At 38.0% G+C, this 22,304-nt stretch overlaps 3 protein-coding genes across 4 annotated transcripts; 2 read left to right on the plus strand and 1 right to left on the minus strand.

Annotated features, from left to right (window-relative positions):
* Positions 1-8,767: 8,767 nt before the first annotated feature.
* On the minus strand, positions 8,768-13,557 carry LOC140808312 (importin subunit beta-1-like). Of its 2 annotated transcripts, none has more exons than XM_073165403.1 (3): positions 13,380-13,557; positions 9,961-12,381; positions 8,768-9,877 (listed from the first exon to the last, which is right to left on the minus strand). In XM_073165403.1, the coding sequence occupies exons 2-3, from the start codon at positions 12,372-12,374 to the stop codon at positions 9,679-9,681; spliced, it is 2,613 nt and encodes an 870-aa protein (XP_073021504.1). In that variant the 5' UTR covers positions 12,375-12,381; positions 13,380-13,557; the 3' UTR covers positions 8,768-9,678. The 2 variants fall into 2 exon arrangements, with proteins under 2 accessions (XP_073021504.1, XP_073021503.1); XM_073165402.1 differs by having other exon boundaries at positions 9,961-12,384; positions 13,380-13,555.
* Positions 13,558-15,561: 2,004 nt separating this feature from the next.
* Positions 15,562-16,590, plus strand: LOC140806704 (uncharacterized). Its single transcript, XM_073163248.1, has one exon. The coding sequence runs from the start codon at positions 15,562-15,564 to the stop codon at positions 16,588-16,590; it is 1,029 nt and encodes a 342-aa protein (XP_073019349.1).
* Positions 16,591-18,955: 2,365 nt separating this feature from the next.
* LOC140806705 (uncharacterized) lies at positions 18,956-19,477 on the plus strand. The gene has a single exon (XM_073163249.1). The coding sequence runs from the start codon at positions 18,956-18,958 to the stop codon at positions 19,475-19,477; it is 522 nt and encodes a 173-aa protein (XP_073019350.1).
* The last annotated feature ends 2,827 nt before the right edge of the window (positions 19,478-22,304 follow it).

Genomic DNA, 22,304 nt, shown 5'->3' on the forward strand with positions numbered 1-22,304 from the left:
ATTCTAAATGGTACTCGGCCCTTCACAGGAATGCTGCCATCGTGGAACGGTCTATTCACCCCCGTATTGATGCCGAGGTGCCACTCCGCGCCGAGTTTGATAAATTTGGATGGGGCCCTATCTTGGACATCTCCGGCCCATATTATCCCGACCTGGTATGGCAATTCTTTGCCAATGTCGAAGAAAAAGAGATCATCGGTCTGCAACATGTGCGTACATACGTGAAGGGGGTTCCTATCGAGGTGACCAGCTCATACTTGGCTGCGCTTTTAAATGTCCCAAATGAAGGGCCGCCGGTAGTCCTTCAATCAACTAGATATTTTCTTTTCGGACCTCACCTTCCGGATCTCGGAAGCACGGCGCCGCCTTCAGTACCATACATCTCTTACCGGCTCCCGCTCCAGTGTCCTCCCGACTACCATCCCACTACTTGATCGCTTGATTTGCTATTTCACGGGAGCGAACATTATCCCGAGGAAAGCCGGTAACAACGAAGTGCGCCATATGGACCTTTATCTCATAGATAAGATGTTGAATGGATTAGGGGCGATCACTGCCATTCCGGTGGCGTCGATCATTATTAACCATATGCGCTCAGTCGCTCATATTGACCCAACAAAGAATAAGACGCCCTACGCCCCTTTCCCTATCATCATCTCTCGCATTTTGGCGGCCCATGGCATCGATTTCACATGTGAGACTTCCTTTCTGCATACCTCTACACATATGCTCACCGCTCAAGCTATGCAAGGCATGTACTTCATCTGCCGACAGGGCACTTGGTACCGCAATCTCGGAAGTCGACACATCAGCCCTCACCCCCGTGACCCACCGGTGCCTCCCCCTGCCATCGAGGACCGCGCCTGGGGTGACCGTTTGGAGGAAGAAGCGGCATTGGATGCCCAAGCTGACCCTCAAGCTGGCGCACCCCCCAGACAGCACAACTCGCAAGCCAGATGTCACTTTTACTCATCCTTACTGGATTGCATGGACGACATCCGCAACCGCTTGGCCCGAATCGAGCAACAGTCTCCTGACGCCTATGCCCCACCCTAGGAAAGAGCTACTCTCGATGAATTCATAAACTTAGAGCTGGGATCCGAGGACGAGCAGTAGTTTATTCTGTTAGGATGTGGGGAGGATTTTATTGTTTTTCTGGATTTCGCCATTTCATTTTTATGTTGTTATCGACGTTTTCAGACTTGTTCTTTATCGTTATTATCATTTGAACTTTAATCGTGTGTTTGTGTGTTTCTCCTATTCCTTTTTACGTTTTCCGTGTGTATTCGATGTCGTGCTTTTCAGGAGTTGCTGATTTCTACCACATTTTCACCACTTACTCGCCATTTGTCCAGGGAAGTGTTTTTGCTTTAACTGTCTCGATCGTTCTTTTTATATTGCTTTACACTGAGGGCAGTGTCGTTCTCAAAGTGTGGGGGTGGGTCAGTTTTGTTTCACGTCGTTACACAAAAACTTAACAACACTTTTAACGTAGGATGAGACTATTACTAAACAAAGAACTCTTGTTTTACTTAATAATCAGATTAATTTGTTAGATTTTGGATCACCCGGGAAATAGTTCATGCCTAGTATTGAATGAGAAGAGTCGTAGTTTCGAGGAGAGGGACAGACATGAACCAGTTCTGTATCAACATTTTTTCAATGCACGTGGTCAAACTTTTACTCATTGATAGTGAATTGGTGAAGTGTGTACTGAAAAAAAAAATCGAACAACGATCCCTAGAACTTATCTGATTAACCCTCGAAGCGAAAAAACGAACGATGGTGACTTAGGGATGATTTAGGCGATCTTTGGACCGTTTGAGCCTTTCAAGCCTGACCGATACATCATTTATTGTCTCTAGTAACCCTTTTTGAGCCTGTAAAAATCGAATGGTGTGTGTCAATGACACACAATTAGCCCCCATTCGTACTTTATTCAATGTCCCGCATCAACTACCTGAATCTTAGCCTATACACTTTTTCCTACCTACACGTGAGAGGAATAAACCTCATGTGCACATTGAAATGTTTGAATTACTCCAATGGTTTGAAAAATTATGTGTGAAGGAGTCGATGAAACTTTATTCATGAAAAAAAAAGTGTAGTACTGAAAACACCTGGAAAAAAAATCCGATGGTGAAAGTTGATGGACAATGAGAACGAAAAAGAGACGATAGAGCTCTGAAAATGATGAAAATACAGTAATTGGTGATAAGTCAAAAGTTGGATGACTGTGCTGCAGGATTATATTTTTATTCCCTCTCACTTTTGATTTCCATACCTTCTATTGTAACCGTGAACCGTGACCTTACGTTATAAGCATTGAAAAGAGCTATTAACCAAGTCATCGTCGTTCAACATTTAGTAGAGAGGGGTATGAAAGTCAAGCATATGGGGCGTCTCAATAACAAATGAAAATAAGTGATCATGAAACTAAGTAGCTGGAGATGAGTACGAATCTGACTTGCACACTACACACATATTGTTTTGTTGATCCTACTGGGTAAATGTTTGAACCTTAAATTGCGACGAAAAAGAATTTTGTAATATGCGAAGCGTGATCTTTTGACCGGGGGTGAAAGAGTTTGACAAATTGAGAAGTTTTGATTGTGGTGCTTGAGTTCTGAATCTGAAATATTTCTCATCTTTATTTTTATCTGATTTGTTCGAGGACGAACAAAGGTTAAGTGTGGGAGAGTTGATAAGCACGAATTATATAGCATTTTAGGGATCTTATTTTGTCGTATTCGTGCTTATCTGGCATTTTTATTCCGAGTTTTGCGCTTAATTCGTCTCATTATGGCTATTTGCAGGTTTGACCAAAAGATGATGAAAGCCAAAGAAATGAAAGAAAAGTCAAACTCCGCAATGCCACGTCAGAAATACCCGGAAGAATAGGAGGAAAACATGAGAGTCTAAACACAGACCCTTACACGGACCCGTGTAAGGGTCCGTGTACATCAACCCTCGAAGAATAGAAAAGCAGAGTCTACACGGACCTGTAACCTGACCCCCTACACGGGGTCCGTGTCCTCCACCATTCCGGAAGAATTCTCGGGCAGAGTCTACACGGACCCCTGTCCTGATGCATGCACGGGGTCCGTGTACGTAATATCAGATCGAGATTTTGGCGAAGATTTGCTCGTGATTTGGAAGGGAATAAAAGGAAAATACGAAGAGAAAAGAAGGGTTCGAAATTCGGGAGAAGGGGCAGCCGACTTTGAGAAGAAAAAAAGGCGCGAGCTTTGGAACTCTCGAAGACGACGAAGACTTGGGAGAAACGAGAGAAAAAGACAGCGCAATTTACACGCAAGATCCGCGCACCGTCATTGATATTTTTCTTCTCTTTTATTTTCTTATTTTCAGACATGAATTCAAACATTAAATTTGATTTTAGTTTTGATTTTATGGAGTAGTTTCTTTTGTGATCGGGACCACGATAGGGACAAACGACTGATTTTGTTTGCTCGTTGGATTGTTTGATTTATAAAAGTATTTTATGTTATTGACTACTGTTTGAGTAATTTTCGTGCTTTTAATCTGGCCAATTAATTGCATGTTTGTCGTTCGATCTTGACTCGAAAGGGAATAGATTGAATTTAGCTTCAAAAATATTAATCAACACACGGTTAAACCGACTAGAAATAGTATTCGGTTTCAGTGTGCGATTTTAGGCGACAGCTGTAATTCTATCGTTGATGCATGCATTTTTGTTTAATTAAATTCAATTAGAAATAGTTGGACTGTTAAATGAAAATAGGATTATAAATGCTAGAAATAGATTTATAATTAAATTGGAGATTGCATCGTGACTTCGAATAATTGTTCGTTGAATAATTCCAGTGCTTGAATCTAATCAGAGTTTGTTACCGTCGTGAGTTCCCGGTCATTCTAATAAAATTTGAAAATCCCAAGTTCCAAGCTTTTCTGATATTCGATTTAGCCATTAAATTAGCATAAATTAGTTTAAAATTTACTTAGTTGAAATAATAATCAAATCGCTCGTTATTGTTTGCCTAGATTAAATAAAATAATTGAATCTTAGTAATTAAATAATAGTCTCTGTGGGATCGATACTTGGACGTTTCGTTCAATTACTATAACTTGACCTAGTCCGCTTGCTAGAAGTAATCCCAATCGAATCCGTCGATCACGCTTCTTCATGAACAAGGCCATGATGAGTCTTGTGTTGGATGTGATCCAATGAATTTCAAAGAAGCAATATCTGATACTGATTTAACAAAATGGCTTGAAGCCATGCAGTCAGAAATGGACTCTATGTATTCAAACGAAGTCTGGACATTAGTGGATCCACCTGAGCGAATCGTTCTCATATGATGCAAATAAATCTGCAAAAGAAAACTTGGGGCGGATGGGAAGGTAGTGACCTTCAAAGCAAGACTGGTTGCAAAAGTTTATACTCAAAGGCAAGGAATTGACTATGAGAAAACTTTTTCACTAGTTGCTATGTTTAAGTCCATTAAAATACTACTAGCCATAGGCAAATGGATGTAAAGACTGCATTCCTCCATAGAGACATCAAAGAAGAAATCTATATGTCTCAACCCGAGGGATACACATCAGTAGGAAGTGAGCATAATGTATGCAAACTTCAGAGATCAATATATGGTCTCAAGCAGGCATCAAGGAGTTGGAACCTCAGATTTGATAGCACTATCAAAGAGTTTGGTTTTGCTAAGAATTCTGAGGAACCATGTGTGTACAAGAAAGTTAGTAGGAGTGCAGTGACATTCCTAGTACTTTATGTTGATGATATCCTGCTCATTAGGAATGATTTAGGATTACTACAATCAACTAAAGTATGGTTAGCCAGTAAATTCTCCATGAAAGACATGGGTGAAGCATCCTATGTATTAGGAATACAAATCTATAGAGATAGATCAAAAAGATGTTGGGGCTCACCCAAGCCACATATATCGATACCATTATAAAACGATTCTCAATGGAGAGTCCAAGAGAGGATACTTACCAATGTGTCATGGTATTACTCTATCTAAAGCTATGTGTCCCAAAACTGATGAAGAGATTGAGATGATGACACGTATTCCATATGCGTCAGCTATTGGTAGTATTATGTATGGTATGATATCGACTCGTCCTGATGTTGCTTACGCTTTGAGTGTTACAAGCAGATATCAGGCGAACCCTGGTCCAATGTATTGGAAGGCCGTGAAAGATATTCTTAAGTACTTGAGAAGGACTAAGAACTTGTTCATGGTCTATGAGGGTGGAGAATTAAAATTGGAAGGCTACACTGATTCTAGCTTCCAATGTGATGTAGATGATTCAAAATCGACCTCTAGTTTTGTATTCATTCTTAATGGTGCGGCTGTCTCTTGGAAAAGTTCCAAGCAAGACACCGTTGCGGATTCCACCACTGAAGCTGAATACATTGTTGCATCTGTTGCAGCCAAAGAGGCAGTTTGGATGAGGAATTTTGTCCAAGAGTTGGGCGTTATTTCTAATGTAGTTGATCCACTCCCGGTGTACTGCGACAACACTGGTGCCGTTGCGCAAGCAAAGGAACCAAGGTCTCATCAGCGATCCAAACATGTACTGAGAAAATTCCACATCATCCGAGAGATTGTGGGAAGGGGAGATATATCAGTCGAAAGAGTCCCCTCTGGAGATAACGTTGTTGATCCACTTACGAAGCCCTTGCCAAGACCATTGTTTGAGAAGCATCGGAGCAATGGGATTAAAGTTTATGGGTAGTTGGCTCTAGGGCAAGTCAGAGATTGTTAGAGTAGATGCCTTGCAAGTCAACTGTTGACTAGAGGTTTTATTGTCTCAGTTGTAAAGAACAATCTTTATTTTAATATAATTCATTATTTTATGGTTTGTTATTTTTTTATCTGTATACTCATGTTATCAAACATAGATAAAGACATTGATTATACTTTAATACAAATGAATCGTAGTTCGATATTGAAACTCGTTTGTAAACACTATATGATCTAAATTTGTTCCTAGTCGATTCAGCCGCCTAAAACACGGATAAAGGTCGCTTGAGGTGGAGAGTAGGAACTGTGATGTTGTGTAATGGGTTTCTTGGTAAGAGCATAGAGATGTCCAAACATGCAGATGGGTAGTCATATGATGATTATACCGAACAACCCTCCCTCGGACTTTCCAAGTGGTTATCATTCATCGAGATGATAAGTCCGTGGTTATGATTGTACACCATTAGTCCTTACGACCCTGGGACAACACTGAGGCTTTATATGCTAGGGTTGTGCTTTGACTCGTTTACCGGCTCCAGGAGAGTCATCAGGTGGCGAGGTTGGGTATAATTGCGACACATATAGGAGCCAGTGCATTATAGTCGGGGATTCACCGCTCAGCTACGGGTGTGGATATCTTATGTGATCTGATGTAATAATAGTACATGGAATATCTGGCCAAAGTATGAGATGTACGTTCGAGAAGGAGTTCTCCAATAATACACACGATGCCACTATTAAAGTTATCACATGGTTATCGAATTAATATGCAACACTCGATGAACCAATGGTTGCAGATTCGATCGGGATATATGAGATGAAGGGGCCGTACTATACGTTAATCATAATCGACTGGTTCTTGCAGGCACTATCAGTGATACCTAGGGGATCATGGGGCGATGCTACTAGACGCTCTTATCATGATCCGATGAGTGCAATCAGAAATGAGTTCTGACATTCTTGATCAAGGTGGTGATAAAAAGAATGAGGCTAACTAGGGTAAGCCCGAATAAATGATTATGTCCTAAATCACAAAGAGTTGTGAACCCACGGCTAGCTTTATCCCTGAACCATTGAGGGTCACATAAGTACTGGATTGTTTGTTCCCGTTGAGAGAATAAATTCAAGAAGTTGAATTTATATTACGTAGTAAATTCAAGGAGTTGAATTTGTGATAATTAAATTTTGAGAGATTAAATTCAATGAGTTGAATTTATAAAATTTGAGAATTTAATTTATTAAACTCAAATGTTGGGTTTATTAAATATTAAATTTTGGAGGTGATAAAAATTCAAGGAGTTGAATTTATAATTTAAATAATATGTTCAAGTGTTGAATTTATAATGTATTTAATTTATTAAGCTCAAAAGTTGAGTTTATTAATTAATAAATTAACTTGTAGGAGTACAGGTCCAACATAAAAAATAATTAAAGTTTTAATGGGCTTTGACTAAATTAATTAAACTAGTTGGACTAGCTCAGTTAATTAAATCAAGTCCATTAATGTTAATTATGTAATTAGACTATTATTTACTTATAGATAATACATGCAAAGTCAAACCCTAGCCTTCCACAACTCACGAGAACAGCCCTTTCAAAGAGAAAAAAAATTCTGCCACTTGTTTTGAAAAAGAAATATTGAGCCATCTCTCAATTTTTCCTTTTTCTACGCAAAATCTCTTCCATATTTACTAATGCAATTTGGAAGAAGAACATACAATCTAGACGCGGACTTGATAGGAGGGTTTCATCGAAGAAAGTTCGTAGAGAATCAACAAGAGCTAATCTGTTTATACCGGATTAGTTGGAGTCCAGTGATTTAAATTCATAAATGTATAATTTTTTAAACATCCTATGAATGTTTTTGTTAAAATCATACGAGCGGCCAAAGCAAAACATATTTTGATTGTCAAAATAAACAAATTTTTAAACTTCCACTGTGTTTGGACATATAGAAAACCCAAATCCAACAAAGATCGTTAAAAACTACGACGGTTGTCTCACCAACCTCAATTACCCCCAAATTTGAGAACTCTAATTGCTCTTCATGGATGGTTGAGGACGGTGGTGAAGGATTGAAATGTAGAATGGAACAATGCATGCATAAAGCTAGAATCGAACAATGTTCGTGCAAGCATGTTTTCTAGATGCTTAACACGATTTGTGTTTGTCCTTGTTCCATTGCATCTTTCGACCTTCGATCATCCACAACCATGGTCGAGGACCCATTAAACCTCTTAAATTTTAGAGGTAAACGAGATAAGAAGAAAACCATCAATCAGTTTTTAAAATTCAGGGGTTATCGAGAGCATTTGATTACATGGACGAAGAAAGTCATTTTTAAGAAAGTTACTGGACAAATAGAAGAGGGACAGTTTTATCAAAAAGTGAAATAAAGGAACCAAAACGGGTATCAACCCAAAATAAGATTACATTATCAATCCTCAGTTGTTACAAGTTGGTGCAGTAAGGCAAATGAAGTTTTTGCTTTTGCTTGCGTATAATATAAGCAAGCGCTCCGACCAACCCAAAACACACCATCAAAGCGTCATAACATGTATATTAAATCACCTTTAAATAAACCATTTTTTTAAAGAAAAATTTTTAAGAATAGGAGTTTATACCTATGTAGAACAAGCCATGAGACAACAATTGATATAAAGCTTCTGAAATTTTAACCGATAGGAAAATGGAAAGGATCTGGAAAGATCCATTTAACTAGTGTAAAAATAGCATAATTCGAGGGAAACTCCCAAAATATGTGAAAAGCTCGTTGGGAAATGGCCCTACTTCAAAAGCCATTACGACAATTAAAAACAGCCAAGTGATATAAACGAATCCGTTGCCAAACTATGCAGAAGGATTCAAACCACCACTTGCATAGTCCCGATGAAACCAATAAGAGGAAATCCAATGCAACAGCAGTTGAGCAAATAAGCAATGGTAACAAATCCAGTTGACAAACAAGACCAACATTTCAAAACCGCTTTTCCATTTGGAAAGTCATAAACGAGCATCACACAAGAGAAATCAAATTCCATACGTCCATTTACACAAAAGATTATACATAGAGAGATGAAAATTAAAAGGCAAGACAGCAAATACATTGCCTCTTAGACAAAAGTGCTTCTTCGATCATATTCTTGATCATTCTGATGTCATCACATTTTCATGACATCCCAATAATCCAAGTCTTAAGAGTGCTTTGAAACAAATTATATTATACAATGAAAAATAAAAATTAAAGAAAAACTGTACCTTCAACCGGTAGAAAGAGCAGCAATCTTGGGCTCATGCATGGGTAGTATTTTTAACCTCAAAGGACCTGTGAAACTGAAAAGTGAACTAAAAATGCAAATGATGTGCCATAACTGAAATAGGCCAACACCACCCCATGTGAATGAATAATGTAGCCTGACCTTGAAAGTTGATGGTTTGGACTGACAAATACAAGTGACTGAGATAAAATAAAAAGATGTATGGGCAAAATAATTATAAGATGAGAAAAAGGTGGCAGGGTGGCTGGCTTCAAGTATCATGTAAATCAAAGTCGTTGATTAATGCAGTCTGCAAGCAAGCAGCATCAGACTGCCATGGGGGCCTAATACGAACACCAATATAGACCAGCAATCAGTTGAAAGTATTCAGCACGATAACCATCTCCCTTCTGCAACTGCAATCCCCAAGACACTTCCACTCATCAATCCTTCAAAATGTTCTTTGAAGCAACTGTAGCCGACTCCCCCCCCCCCCTATGGCAAAATAAATGAACCCAAGCCCCCTGATGCTGATGCATGAGTTAGTGACAGCAAGATGGAAAATGCTTCCGCTGTCGATGATGGCAATGACTGACGTGACACTTCGACCCGACTCGACTCGACACGACCATATGCATGAAGGTTTAAGTTATATGGAACAAGCGGACAGAAACTCAAACAGATATGGCACGACTAATGGCCATCCTGGCCCACTCAGCAGATTCTTTAATCAAATGATCATCAGAAGACAAGCATTCATTTAAAAAGTCTTTGCTTGACAGAGACTGCTGAATCAAAGAACCCGCATTACTGCCCAAAGTATCAGCTAGATCTCCAAGGACTCCTATAGCAGTTTTCATCACGACATCATCCCTGAGATTGATAGAAAAAACGATCAGATAAAAAAGTAGAAAATCTGGATTAAAACTGCCATTATAAAGAATAGAGATACTCACATATCTTTCTCCATGTAAATGCTGTCCAGGAATTGCAGAATGTGAGGTGCGTATGGAATCAGAAGTTGGGTTTTCGGAGAGTTCTTGAAGCCCTGAAATATCCCAGAATATGCCTCTAAAATTCCATTCCTTAGAAGGTTAGTGTATTCTAACATTTCATCATCAACACCTGATGTGTGGGCAGACAACTCTGCAGCACTCTGCAACATGGGCATGGAATACATCAAATACTTCTCAAAGTTTTCTCCAATTGCCAGAGCTATGTCACCAAAGCATGAAAAGATTGGAGGCTTCACAGACCTGTGCAACTGGTTGCTTGACAAGTCTTTAAGAAGCTGGGTCATTATCCCATCACAATAAGGTAAAATAGCAGCCTCCAAAGCCCTGCACAAATCCCCCACAACACCAACGGTGACAGCACAGACTTGATATTCCTCAAAATTCTGAAGTCCCATCTCCAAATACTTATAAAAATCAGGCATGTACTTAGCGAAGTTGCGACCTGTTGCATAGGCAAGGGCACCAATGGCAAGCATCGCTTCTTCATGAACAGTGGCACTTCTACTAGCAAAAACTCGTAGAAAAAGATTCATAATCTGATCTGCATACTGCATAAAAGCATACTTGGTCGGTTCCGATGCACCTAATTTCTGGATGATGACCTGCAAGCACCCACATAGAAGGCCCTGTAATTCATTCTGCTTCTCTCTCTCATCAGAAGAAAGTTTCTGTGCTTCGAGAGTCTTGTGAAGCTCAGTCATGATTACTTGAACTAGTTCCAACACTAAGTGAGCTGTTTCATCAGTTGAGCACCTTACTACTTCATTTAGGGTCTCATAGGCAGCTGTCCTAAGTCGAGACTCACCTGCATCTTCTCTATGAGTGACATTGAGAAGAGACTGAACAATTTCCTGGAAATAAGGTGTCAAAGGTGATGTGCCCACATCCTCGTAACCTTGAGCTAAGAAATAGAGAGCACCACATGCTTTCTCAGAGACATTAGGTACGTCTTTCATGCTCTGGAGGAGAACTGTGATAATCTGTTGGCAGTTTGCTGGGGTAATGATAGGAGTCTCCACAGTTGAACCATGAAGAAATTCAAATATTCTTCCCAGGGTCCACGCAGTTGTATCCTTAACATGGCTATTTGGATCATTGGTCAAAGCAGCGAGCATGAAACTTAAAGCAACATTGACAATAGGAGTTAGCTTGTCAGGTGAAGGTCCTTCTAATATGGAACCAAATGCATAAGTGGCAGCTTCTCTCTGCCTCCAGTCTCCCTTTGTTATATTCTCTTCGATAAATGGCATGACGAGAGGTACAATGTCATCCCCCACAGTTCTGGCGACCAAACCAAGGCAAGTTCCACCAGCCATTGCAAGATTCCAAGCACCCTCGTCAAGATCCTGATCCTCTTCTTGCTTAAGGAGTGTCTCTAATAACATAGGAATCAGAGCAGGTAGTGCCTGCTTAATAAAATAATAGCATGGAACATCAGAATCTGCGGTAAAACCACCTACATACTCTTCCAAAATATCAATTTCCTCATCACATATGGAGCTCCAAAATTCAATTGCCTGAAGAGCAATCGGCTCAGCATCTTCTCGGACAGCCTTGGAAGTGATATTGAAAATGTCTTGAATGTATGGAGCTAACTTATCATAATATGCTGACCCAATCGAGACCAAACACTCGAATGCAGCCTGCCGAATCTTCCCTTCTGGTGAGAGTGTGGCCTCACAAACAACTCTCATTATGTAATCTCGCTCCATATCATTCGAAAAGTTAGCCTGGGCAAATCCCAAAGCATTATACAGAGCCCGGGTGGCAGCAAGACGGACATCTATATTTCCTTCATTAGCATTCATGCCTTGAACTACTGCTGTAAGTATTTTGTTTACTTGATCTTGATCAACAACCTCTGGACCAACTTCCTCACATAAGTACCCCAGTGTTTCAAGGGTAGCTTGTTTAACATGGGAAGGAATCTGGTGGATATTTGATAGAAGGGATCCTACCAGCTCAGGCCACTGACGATGCGGCAATTCAATGCCTGCAACTTTTGCAATGACTTGTGATGCCGTGGACCTCGCATCAGATACAGTAGAGGAGAGGGTCTGTAACAAGCATGCCTTGATTTGGCTCTTTACAGCAGCATCTAATGATAACCATCTTTGCACAAGCTCATACTTTCTATGCTGTTCCTTGGCATCCAAAGCATTTTTAAGAATCAAACCTGCTAGTTTCCGGCTTTCAACTGGTTTTTCCTCACTAGCAAGCTCTCCAGAAAGGGATAACAAGAAACCAGGAAGGTTTTGTTCCTGAAACTGTTTCAAGGTCTCCTCAGAGTGCTTCCTTACTGTTGAATCAACTGCTTGTGCACTCAGAAGAACCTGGGTAACTTCCATTGCCATATTCTCCCTACTAATTTCATTAATAAAAACTAAGTTACTCACATGAGAATTCAATACGAGCTTAGGTTTAAATGCTAGTAACAAATAAATGGATAAATATACATGAAGGAAATCAACCACTATGAAACACCATTTAGAATGAAATTTAGACGAATACGAGAGATAGAACAAATTCTGCTGCATTGAAAAAGTTCCAATGTAAAATGAGACAAGTAATATCATTAGAAATTGAATATGGAAAAAATGAGTCAACTAGAAGTTGCAGTAAAATAAGCTGATAGAAAGTTGTCACAATCAATAGTTTAGCCCATTAGAACAAAAAAAGTCAGGAATGAGACTCTGATTACCCAAAAAAAAGTAGGGCCTCACATTTCAAAGCAAATCAGTCTATTACCACTAAATCATCGGGGAAAGGGAAAATTATTCCCAACAACTATTGACGAAAGAAGAGAAAGCTACATTAAGTTCCCTCTTTGCCATATGACTAATCAATAAATAGAAAGAAGTCGCAACATACCCAAAGCCAAACATCCAGCATCCAAGAAAATCTAAATCGATCAAATCGTCCCCTAAACCACATTCATATTTAATAATATAAATGACGAGACACAGAAACACATTAAAGACCGAACAATAAAAAAAATAAACCTTGACAAGAGCTCCTAAACGACGTAAACTCGTAAGAAAAACAACTTAAGCAAAAAAAATCCGATCTACAAACACTCCCAACATGGATTCCGGCAAATCCAAGTCTCCACATTCACACAGCAAAATATTCAAATTTTCAGTTTCAACTACCAAATAAGCAATCAGATCAACTAATATACAGATCCAGTAACCCTACAGAAAACATTGTATAAATAAAAAATCTACTCGATTGCAGCAAGAACAAATTCATTTACAAGGAAACTAAAGCACAACATATATATATATATATATATATATATATATATATATATATATATATATATATATACCAAAAAAATCAGCGATTCGAGAAATTACCTGGGGAAAAAGGACGTAGAGGTGGGAGGGGGCTAGCGAGAAGCGATCTCACACTAGATCGGATGGATTCAGAAGCGGCGCCCGTAAACCCTAAATAAACCGGCTTGAGAGACAGAGAGAGAGCTTGTTCGTCTAGAAAGAGAGATTCGGAAAGTGCGGATGCAAAGCTGACTAGCATTATGGAAAATCTGAATTAAATAATTAAATTTATTTTTATGACAATCATTCTCTTCCCATCCTATATATTATTATATATATTTTAAGTTGGCTTGGTAAAATAAGAAAAATAATCTTTTTTTATAATATATAAATATAAATAAAAAAAGAAAATATTTATATCTGCACCAGTGAACAACGTACAAAACAATAATATTTTCAATTTCTAAAATAATTGAAGGATGGTGTTTTACCAATTGATAGCAACAGTGTAATATCCAAATTTATTAAATTGTATAACAACTCAGATATTGTGTTCCGACCTCTTTTCTTTACAATCCATGGAATCGCACAACTGACAGTGTCTCTAAAACTAATTGAAAAATAACTTTTTGATTTACTACAAATTATAGATAGTGGTAATATTTTAAATTTATAATAGTAAAAATATATATAGTTCTCTTATCATGGCAATTATTGCAACAACAGTAATATATTTTTATCTTAAAATTTTAAATAAGTTTTGTAAAATAAATTTGAATAATGAAAAAAAAATTGCAATGATTTTTTTACAATCCTGACTATATTATATGCTAGTATTATTATAAATATATAAAGTAAACAAACGACAAAAAAATATCAAGTATTTTTATTTTTCGAAAATAATGTATTAATTCATATAAACAATTTTGAATTGTATCTTTTATTTTAATATACAATACAAATTACATATTGTTAAAAGCTGATTGAGTGGAGTTCTTCTTTTCTCTCCCTGTTGAGAGTTATTCAAAACTTCTGTCAAAATTATTATAATCAATGCTACAATTCTGATAGTCTCGCAATGGAAAGGCTCATAGAAAATCTGACGCTATCAAAAGATGAAGAGGAAGAAATCATCATTGAAGACAATTAAAGCTACCATGGAGGTTTCGAATTAGACTTATGTTTGATTGGACGACTCTTTACTGATCAATCTATCAGCTTCAACGCTATGAAAAATAGAATGGTGAGCATCTGGCGCCCAGGTAAAGGTATATGTGTGAAGGAGTTAGAAGGAAACTTATACTTATTTCAATTTTTTCATGTAATCGATTTGAAGCGCATTATGGATGGGGCCCATGGTCATTTGATAACCACATTCTTATTCTTCATAAATTGGAACGGGGGAAACACCAGCTATAATTTCCCTCCAAAATGTGGATTTATGGGTTCAAGTGTATGATCTGCCGATAGGTTTCATGTCAGAACACATTGGTAAATTACTGGGTAACTTCATTGGGAAGTTTGTTGCATATGATGATAGTAACAATTCTTCTATATGGCGTACTTTCATGAGAATTCGAGTTACAGTTGATGTAAGGGAGCCATTGAAACGGTTCAAGAAGATTAGTAGACAAGGAGGAGATTGGGTGATTGTAAATTTTAAGTATGAAAGGTTGCCAAAATTCTGTTTCATTTGTGGTTTACTTGGCCATATGGATCGCTTCTGTCACAAGCTTTTCACCATCCCTGAAAACGATATAAAAAAAAGAGTGGGGCACATGGCTTCGGGCACCAACACGGAAGACCACAAATACGGAGGGGAGTCGATGGCTTAGGGATGATGCTTACGCCGCCTAACCAAACAATAATATTGCTGGTATAGATCAGAGCCATAGGAACCGCTGTAGTTTGAATGAGATCATAAATTTGGAAACAAATCTTCTTGATGCGTCGAATGCACAGAGATTGGCAGATTTGAAATTTAATCACCGAACAATCAGGGTGGATAACAAGGAAGATTTCCAAGACAATCAAAATGGAGGTGCAAATCAAAGCTTAGTGGATAATCGGAGGAGTGTATTATGGAAATAAATGAGGAGCGAAAAAGAAGGCGTGGAATTGAGTATATCACATATTCACAACACAATATGGAAATGGATCTTAATATGCAAATAAGTGAGGTCCAAAGACATATGGAGACTGAGACTAGCAACCAAAAAAACTTCTTATTGGCAGGCTCTGGATCCCAGGCCTGCCAAAACCCATGATAGTGCTAAGTTGGAACTGCCGAGGATTGGGCAACCCTCGAGCAGTTCCTGTGTTACGTGAGTTAATAAGAACTCACACACCAGATCTCATCTTCCTTTTTGAAACTCTTGTTCAAGCCCAAAAGTTAGAAGATATATGTATAAAGATTGGAAATGAGGGATGTTTTGCTGTAAATAGAGATGGACGAAGCAGGGGTATTGGTGTTTTCTGGCGACATTCTTCTACATGTTCGCTGCTGTCATTCTCAAATAATCATGTGGACATGAAAATACTGGATAATACTATAGGTGGATGGCGTTTGACTGGATTTTATGGGTTTCCAGAGAGGCACCGAAGAAGAGATTCTTGGAACCTACTTAGGACTATTGCTGTTGCATCCACTTTTCCATGTTGTATAACTGGTGACTTCAATGATCTATTATATTCTGAGGACAAAAAAGGAATGGTAGAGCATCCAAAATGGTTGTTCAAAGGCTTTCGGGAAGCTGTGACATATTGTGCACTTAAGGAAATTCCAATGCAAGGATATCAATTCACCTGGTCACGAAGTAGAGGCAAATCAAATGCAGTTGAGGAAAAGCTTGATCGAGCTTTTGGAAATTCTGAGTGGATGGCTCTATTTCCAAATGCCCAACTGAGTAATCTCGTTGCTTCTATATCTGACCACTCACCATTATTTCTTAGAACTACTCAACCTGAAATCTTTCTCCAGAAGCGCAAGTTTCGGTTTAAGAACAAATGGTTAAGAGAACCTGATTTTATGGAATTGGTCCAAAATAGCTGGAATGCTGAATCTAGTCAAGATCTGCTCCCCAGAATGGAGAGATGCTCGGAACTATTATTGAAGTGGGGAAAGAGACGATTTGTAGCATTCAAAAGGAGCATCAATCTATACAAACAGAAGATGGAACAACTTAGGAATCTCTCGGACTCCGACTCGGTGAAAGAATATGACACAATAAGAAAGAATTTGGTCGATCTCCTAATGCAAGAAGAGGATCATTGGCGTCAGCGAGCAAAATAATTTTGGCTGAGTGAGGGTGATTTAAATACAAAATTCTTTCACTCGAATGCAACAGCCAGAAGAAGGAGGAACAAAATCACCAGGTTACAAGATAGAAATGGAATTTGGCATGAGAATGGAACAGATATACCCCACATTGCTATGCAATACTTTGATGAACTTTACTCGGAAAGCAATGGAAATTATGATCCAGTGATCAATACCAGTATTTTGGCTGAAGATAATGACATGCTTCTTGCCCCTTACACTCTAGAAAAATTTAAAGAAGCGGTGTTTCAAATGCACCCCGACAAATCTCCGGGACCGGATGGCTTCAATCCAGCATTTTATCAAAAATTCTGGCATCTAGTGGGTCATGATGTATATAACAATTGCAAGAAATGGATGGAGCAGGTGTCTTTCCCAGAAGGTCTTAGTGATTCAAATATTGTTTTGATTCCAAAACGTGAAACCCCATCCTCAATGAAGGATTTTCGTCTGATTGCTTTATGCAATGTAATCTACAGAATCATGGCCAAGGTGATATCAAATAGATTAAAGTAAATTCTACCAAAGGTGATATCCTCCGCGCAATCCGCGTTTCTTCAGGGTAGAACTATCACAGACAACATCCTGGTTGCCTTTGAAACTCTACACCATATGAAAAGGAAAACAAAAGGCAAGGTGGGGGGGTAGCGTTGAAAGTGGATATCAGTAAGGCATATGACAGAGTCGATTGGGGATATCTAAAAGGTATTTTAGTCAAAATGTGTTTCAACACCAAATGGGTACACCTCATTATGGAATGCGTAACTTAGGTCCGTTACTCTATCTTGCTAAATGATCAAATTAGTGGCCATGTTAAACCTCATCGTGGCCTCCGACAAGATGACCTATTATCGCCTTATCTATTTATTTTATGTGCAGAAGGTCTTTCTGCACTCATACGAAGAGCGGAAGCACAAGGGTTAATGCATGGGTACAAGGTATGTCGAGGGGCACCCATTGTATCTCATCTATTATTTGCAGATGATAGCTTCTTCTTCTTTAGATCCACGGCTGAAGAAGCTACAACTATGAGGGATATTCTTCAAACGTACCAGGAGGCATCAGGGCAAGCAATCAACTTTGGAAAATCAAGTATCTCCTATAGTGGTAATGTTCACCAGGATGTAAAAAATAATGTCTCATCAATTTTAGGGGTGAACTCTCCGCTTGATACGGGCAAATATCTGGGCCTCCCATCCTTGATTGGGCGACAAAAAAAATGGCTTTTAGCTACATTAAGGAGAGAATTTTGTCCCGAATACAATCCTGGAAAAACAAACCACTATCAAAAGCAGGCCGTGAGATACTTATTAAGGCGGTGGCACAAGCTATACCATCATACTGTATGAGTGTTTTTCTATTACCGGTATCTATAGCAGAATAAATCCAACGAATGTTAAATTCTTTTTGGTGGGGATCGAAAAAAGACAACCAACGTTGTATTCGCCGCTATATTGGGACAGGTTGAAGTTCGAAAGGAGAAAGGAGGTCTAGGATTTAGAGACTTCTATGGTTTCAATTTTGCAATGCTAGGGAGACAAGGCTAGTCCTTTATGGCCAACAGATACACTCGCAAGCCAAATTTTCAAAGCTAGATACTTCCCTCGAAGGGACTTCGTCACAGCCCAATTGGGCCATAATCCAAGTTTTGTTTGGAAAAGTATCTGGAGCTCTCAATCATTGTTAAAAATTGGAAGCCGTTGGAAGATAGGAGATGGAATGAAAGTTAATACTTGGAATGAACCTTGGCTACAAGAAGCCAACAAATTTCAAATTCAAACACCAATGATCGCTGGAATGGAATCAATGCTGGTGACTGTATTGATGATCCCAGGATGCAAGCAATGGGATGTTGAGCTAATCAATGGAATGTTTAATGCAAGGGATAGGTGTGAAATTCTGAAAATACCTCTACAGGAAAATCTAGGGACAGATACAAGAATATGGCATTACAGCAAAAATGGGAGATATACCGTTAAATCAGGATATTGGGTGGTTTCGGAGATTATGTCCTCAAAAATGGAATTTACGACCTCAAGAGAATGAAAACATGTTTGGAAGCTACAGATCCCACCAAAGGTCAGAACTTTTTTTATGGCGGGCGATTAGAGACTGTCTACAAGTTAGAGCAACTCTCCAAAGAAAAGGTATTCCGGTTCCGCTCACTTGTGTACACTGTGATGGTCATATTGAAAACATTTGGCATGCACTTTTGCAATGCCCTTTGGCTCAAGACTGCTGGAATGAATCACATCTCTCCCATGCTATAAACTCATGTGCAGCAAATGTGGAAAGTTTTGCAGATATGATATTCTTGATGATGCACACATTTACGCATATGGAAGTTGGTAAAGCAATTATGATCATGTGGGGCTTATGGAAACAAAGAAATGATAAACTATGGAACAACAAGCATTGCACATCAGCACAGCTGGTCCATGGAGCTTTACAGACACTATATGATTGGCTACAAGCAAAAAAAAGAGGATCTCAATTTCACCCAACTGTGCAAAGGGCGGCTCCAACATGTAAAAGATGGCACAAACCTCCTCCGCACTTCCTGAAATGCAACACGGATGCAACTATGTTTACAAACAATAATACATTCGGCCTTAGCAGTGTCTTGCGAGATGAAAATGGAGAATTTATGGCATGTCGAATGCAACACAGCCCTGGAAATACAATGGTGAAGGAATGTGAAGTTCTTGCCCTACTCAATGCTATAACCTGGATCAAAGAGATGAATCTGACAAAAGTATATTTGAACTTGATGCAAAAACTGTTGTGGATGCTATCAATTCTCCCGACAACGATACTACGGAATTTGGATCTCTTGTGCACCAATGCAAGCTTCAACTAAATCAAGGAACCTCACTCTCGGTTCAGTTTGCTTATAGACAAGCAAATGTGGCAGCAGATGCTTTGGCAAAAGCTGCTCATTTTTATGATAGTCCTTCGATTTATTTTGAAAGCCCATCGTTTTTGATTGAATATTTAGATGATTATTGTAACTCTTTGCTATGATTAATGAAATTTCTTTTCAAAAAAAAAAGCTGATTGTGAATGGGTGCTGTTTATGAATGATTGAACATGCTTTTCTTGCGTATATAATGAATAAATAAAAATAATGTAAATACCATTAAATATAAAAAAGAAATGACGATTAAACATTAATAGATTTATTTTTTATTTTTTTTAAAAAAGGGCAAAAGTTAAAGTTCATTGTGGTGTCATATATGAATCAATTGCTATCAAATCATATCAACATAAATTCACTATTATTTCTAGGAAAAGTAATTTTGTAAAAAAAAACACAAAGTAAATTGATTCAAAATGTAAAAATAACATCAATTTATCTTTTTGGACTTTTTTGATCCCTAACTCATAAACACATTAAATAAAAAAAATTAATAATGTGAAGAAAGACGACCCTTTTGATAATTGATGATGATTATCACAATTGGTACATTGATCGACAATGGTCGGTGAGCTTATGTGTTAAAGAATTACTATTATCTAAGAGTTTTGGTGATCGACAAAATTAAAAAAACACAACAGTTTCAGGAAACAGCTACAATCTTCTGTGTATAACAGGAACCAGTTCAACCGTCTAAACTTAAAACTGCTTAGTCTTCAACCGCTTGAATTTCAAACCAGCTACCATTCAACCGTTTGAAGTAGAAGAAGTTCAAACTTTTAAAGAACTTCCCAACCGGCTTGAAACATCTGCTCATTTTAAAATTATACTGAATAAATTCTTTATTTTTTGTTGCAATTGCCGAAACCATGCCTACATAAATACATAAAATTCGAAACATGCATTTTGTAAGATCAACCCACTACTGAATAAAATAACTACAATGAAAATTATGAAAAGAGCAAATAACCTAAACAATTACCGTTTAAAAATATAAAACCTCAAGCATATTAAAATCTGTCAAAACTCTCAACAAAATAAAATCATCAACCATTTAAAAATCAGTTTAAATGTATTCCCGTAAAATCATATTCTTGCGGAAGAATACAAGGTCTTCGGGTTAAGGTGCGCCACCAACTCCGCCCGTTAAGTCATCACTACCTCTTGTCTCCTGATCAAAATGCTCTCCTACATCATTCAAACCTAGTGAGTCTAAATACTCAATACACTTATAACGTTAATAGCAAGTACATATACATAACATGCAACAGTAAAAAATACTGTAATCAACATACATTTCCTGATCTTAAAAACATAAACGTAACATGTCATATAATAGCATAACGTGTCAAAACATGTCTCATCATATCATCATATACGTATACATTTTCTTTAATTGAATTATTTTCATTATATGTGACTTTATCATCGTGTCAGTCGATGGATCCATCTACGTGTAACCGTGGTACTCGGCAGCGGGAACATCCGTCCACTGAGCATGTCATCATATTAGTCACAACCAACTTCCATCATTCAAAAAATGTCATCATATTCATCAAGTTGGAAACTTAATTTCGGAGTTTGACAAACTGAGCGTAAAAAGGATGAAGAACTGATCAAGAAGAGTAAAACAAATTGTAAACTGACAGTTGCCTGAACTGAATATTAGTGCGTTTTTAAGACAACTGAATCAAGCTAACTGAACAACGTAGTCAACTGGATGATCAGTTGGAAACTGATCAGTTGAACTATAATCAGTTGAGATCAATCAGTTAATCCTATCGGCTTGTCAATTGGTAAACCAGTTTGACACGTCATCAGTTATGGAACATAGCTATCAACCGACAATTGTACAAAGAGCAGACTGCAACGCATAGTTGGAAATCCGTATATTAGAAAAGCTACAGTATACTATTGTCAGAAGAATGTTAACGTGGATATACAACGGATATAAAGTTTCAAATGGATTTATTGTTACCGTTGGAAGCAAGCCTATAAATAGCCAAGAAGACCAGCTGATCAAAAAATTATCAATCGAGAGAAATCTGTAATCCAGAAATCAAGCAATCAGTTTTTCAAATAAAAACTCAGTGTTCTAAATCTCTCAAAAGCTCATGCTTAATATATATGTTTATATATTCATAGCATTCAAAGCTATACTTCGAGCTTAAAAGCATAAACTTACTACTGTATTATTTGATCTTGTATAAATCATTTGTGCTAAGTAATTACTTATTAGTTGAGTACTGATAGTTGTATTGGAACTAACAGTTTCAGTTTTGATATTGTTAAGTCCAAAAACTGAAGTGGTTTTGTACAAATCATTGTATAGATCAAATTCTTTTAGTAAATATCATATTTTCGATATAGAAGGGGTGACGTAGGAGTGTTTAAAATCTCCGAACATCCATAAATCTTGTGCCTCTTTATTTCGTTTTTTATTCTCTATGTCAGTCAATTTATTTCCGCACTTTCATCAGTTAATTGATTGACATTGAGAAGAAAGATTCTAGAATTCGGTTTGTCACCAAACTGATTCATTATTCGAAGAGTTTGTGAAAATTGTCAAGTGTTTATTCAACCCCCCTTCTAAACACTTTTTCATTCCCAACCGATCCTAACAAGTGGTATCAAAGCCATCTTTTTTCTGAATATTTCTTACCTACTAAATCTGATTACCATGTCTTCCTTCAACAAAATTTCAATGTTCTCGAGAGAAGAGTTTGACGGCTGGAAGATTAGAATTCAGGCTCATCTAACTGTACAAGAT

Source organism: Primulina eburnea, chromosome 12, assembly GCF_022965805.1.
Source record: "Primulina eburnea isolate SZY01 chromosome 12, ASM2296580v1, whole genome shotgun sequence".
In the NCBI taxonomy this organism is placed as follows: Eukaryota; Viridiplantae; Streptophyta; class Magnoliopsida; order Lamiales; family Gesneriaceae; genus Primulina; species Primulina eburnea.